Raw genomic sequence first — 1,413 nt, 5'->3', positions numbered from 1 at the left:
TCATAATAAGTCATCCATTTAATCTATTTGGGCGAGGCAAAGATAAGCAAAATTCATTGAGGATAGTGAACATTACAAACTATTATAAAATAAGGAAACCTGGATAAATTTTTTGGAGGTAAAATAAAGTAGATATTCCATCCTCATTTTTCTTATGGAGTTCATCCAGGCTATAGAGCACAGTCTCAGAATAATAGGGAGTAAATACACTGCAACGGGAGAAAAAAAGTTATTGTAGATCTTGAGAAAATCAATATTTCACATATAACAAACTGACAAATGACAATGTTACTAGCACAGCAGAAATTGTGTTTCACCTGAAAGATAACATTTCAGAAACTGCCTTTGCAATTGGCATTTTCATGAACAGAGAGTTCGTGAAAAATTGCAACCTACGCCTAGCTTCCAAGTTTCTAGGAACATTTGAGGCAGATTCATTGGTAGTCAGAAGTGCATGTAATCTCTTTATCAGTGCCTTCTGCACTCATAGGATGTAAGGAGTCACTTAAGAATGATAATAAGCAGTAGTGTGACAGAAGATGTTGACATGATTGCTATTTACTATCAATGCAAATCACATGCTCTAGCAAAGACGATACACCTAAGATTTACATACCAATTCAGGATCTTTAGGCCAATTCAAATTAGAGAAGAGACGACCATCAGCTCTTGCATTAATTATTTCAGTCCAAGCATCAATATTGCCCCTTGATAATAAAATAATAATAATGATGATCAAAACCTAAATGAAAAATGTAATTAAATCTAAGAAATAAGTAGCAGGGAACCTCATATCAAGAGCAAGAACATCATGGTGAACCACTTCGTATAGATCTTGGACTGCATTAACAGCTCCTTTTAACCGTTCAGCAGATTCTTCCCCTTTCTAATAAAGTCGGCATAATAAGTGAAGCCACATTCCAAGAACCAGTCACAAAACAAATTAGAAAACTGCATGACACTAGAAGTATAACTATACAAGTTCACACAGATTTCAAACTGAAATAAAGTTCAAGGATGGAACTCAAAGTATGTCTCTTCAACCTTAAACACAATTTTCAGCTTAAATTTTGTTAGGTAGCCAAAGTGCAGTAAATGCATCACAATAAACACTAGGTTAGTTCTCAACCGCCTAGATGCTGGCCTCCTGTAAAAGTTCAAACTTCAAAACAATCCTCTAGGCTCATACAAGGATGGCACATGTGTCACACACAATACGACAAGATTCCACATCCTTTTGCTTTAGTCTAATGTGTGGTGCAGAACTATCACACAAGTTCAGGATGAAGGCATGTGCTATCTGTTGTGCTGAAAAGTGAATGGCAGATGTGGGTTCAAGTGAGTAACCTTGTATTGGAATAAAAAAATTGAAGCTCAAAAATTATGGAATATGGCAAGCAATTAACTACACTT

At 35.6% G+C, this 1,413-nt stretch overlaps 1 protein-coding gene across 1 annotated transcript; it reads right to left on the bottom strand.

Moving 5' to 3' along the window:
• Positions 1-57: 57 nt before the first annotated feature.
• Positions 58-1,008, bottom strand: LOC141815795 (callose synthase 9-like). The gene is made up of 4 exons (XM_074703677.1): positions 789-1,008; positions 617-707; positions 318-478; positions 58-209 (listed from the first exon to the last, which is right to left on the bottom strand). The coding sequence occupies exons 1-4, from the start codon at positions 791-793 to the stop codon at positions 83-85; spliced, it is 384 nt and encodes a 127-aa protein (XP_074559778.1). The 5' UTR covers positions 794-1,008; the 3' UTR covers positions 58-82.
• Between the last annotated feature and the right edge of the window lie 405 nt (positions 1,009-1,413).

The sequence above is a fragment of the Curcuma longa genome, unplaced genomic scaffold, assembly GCF_044706935.1.
Source record: "Curcuma longa cultivar G26 ecotype Majalengka, Jawa Barat unplaced genomic scaffold, ITB_CL_G26_1.1 contig_1037, whole genome shotgun sequence".
NCBI classification, from domain to species: domain Eukaryota; kingdom Viridiplantae; phylum Streptophyta; class Magnoliopsida; order Zingiberales; family Zingiberaceae; genus Curcuma; species Curcuma longa.
Note: the sequence above shows the minus strand (reverse complement) of the source record. Positions and strands in the feature narration are given on the sequence as shown.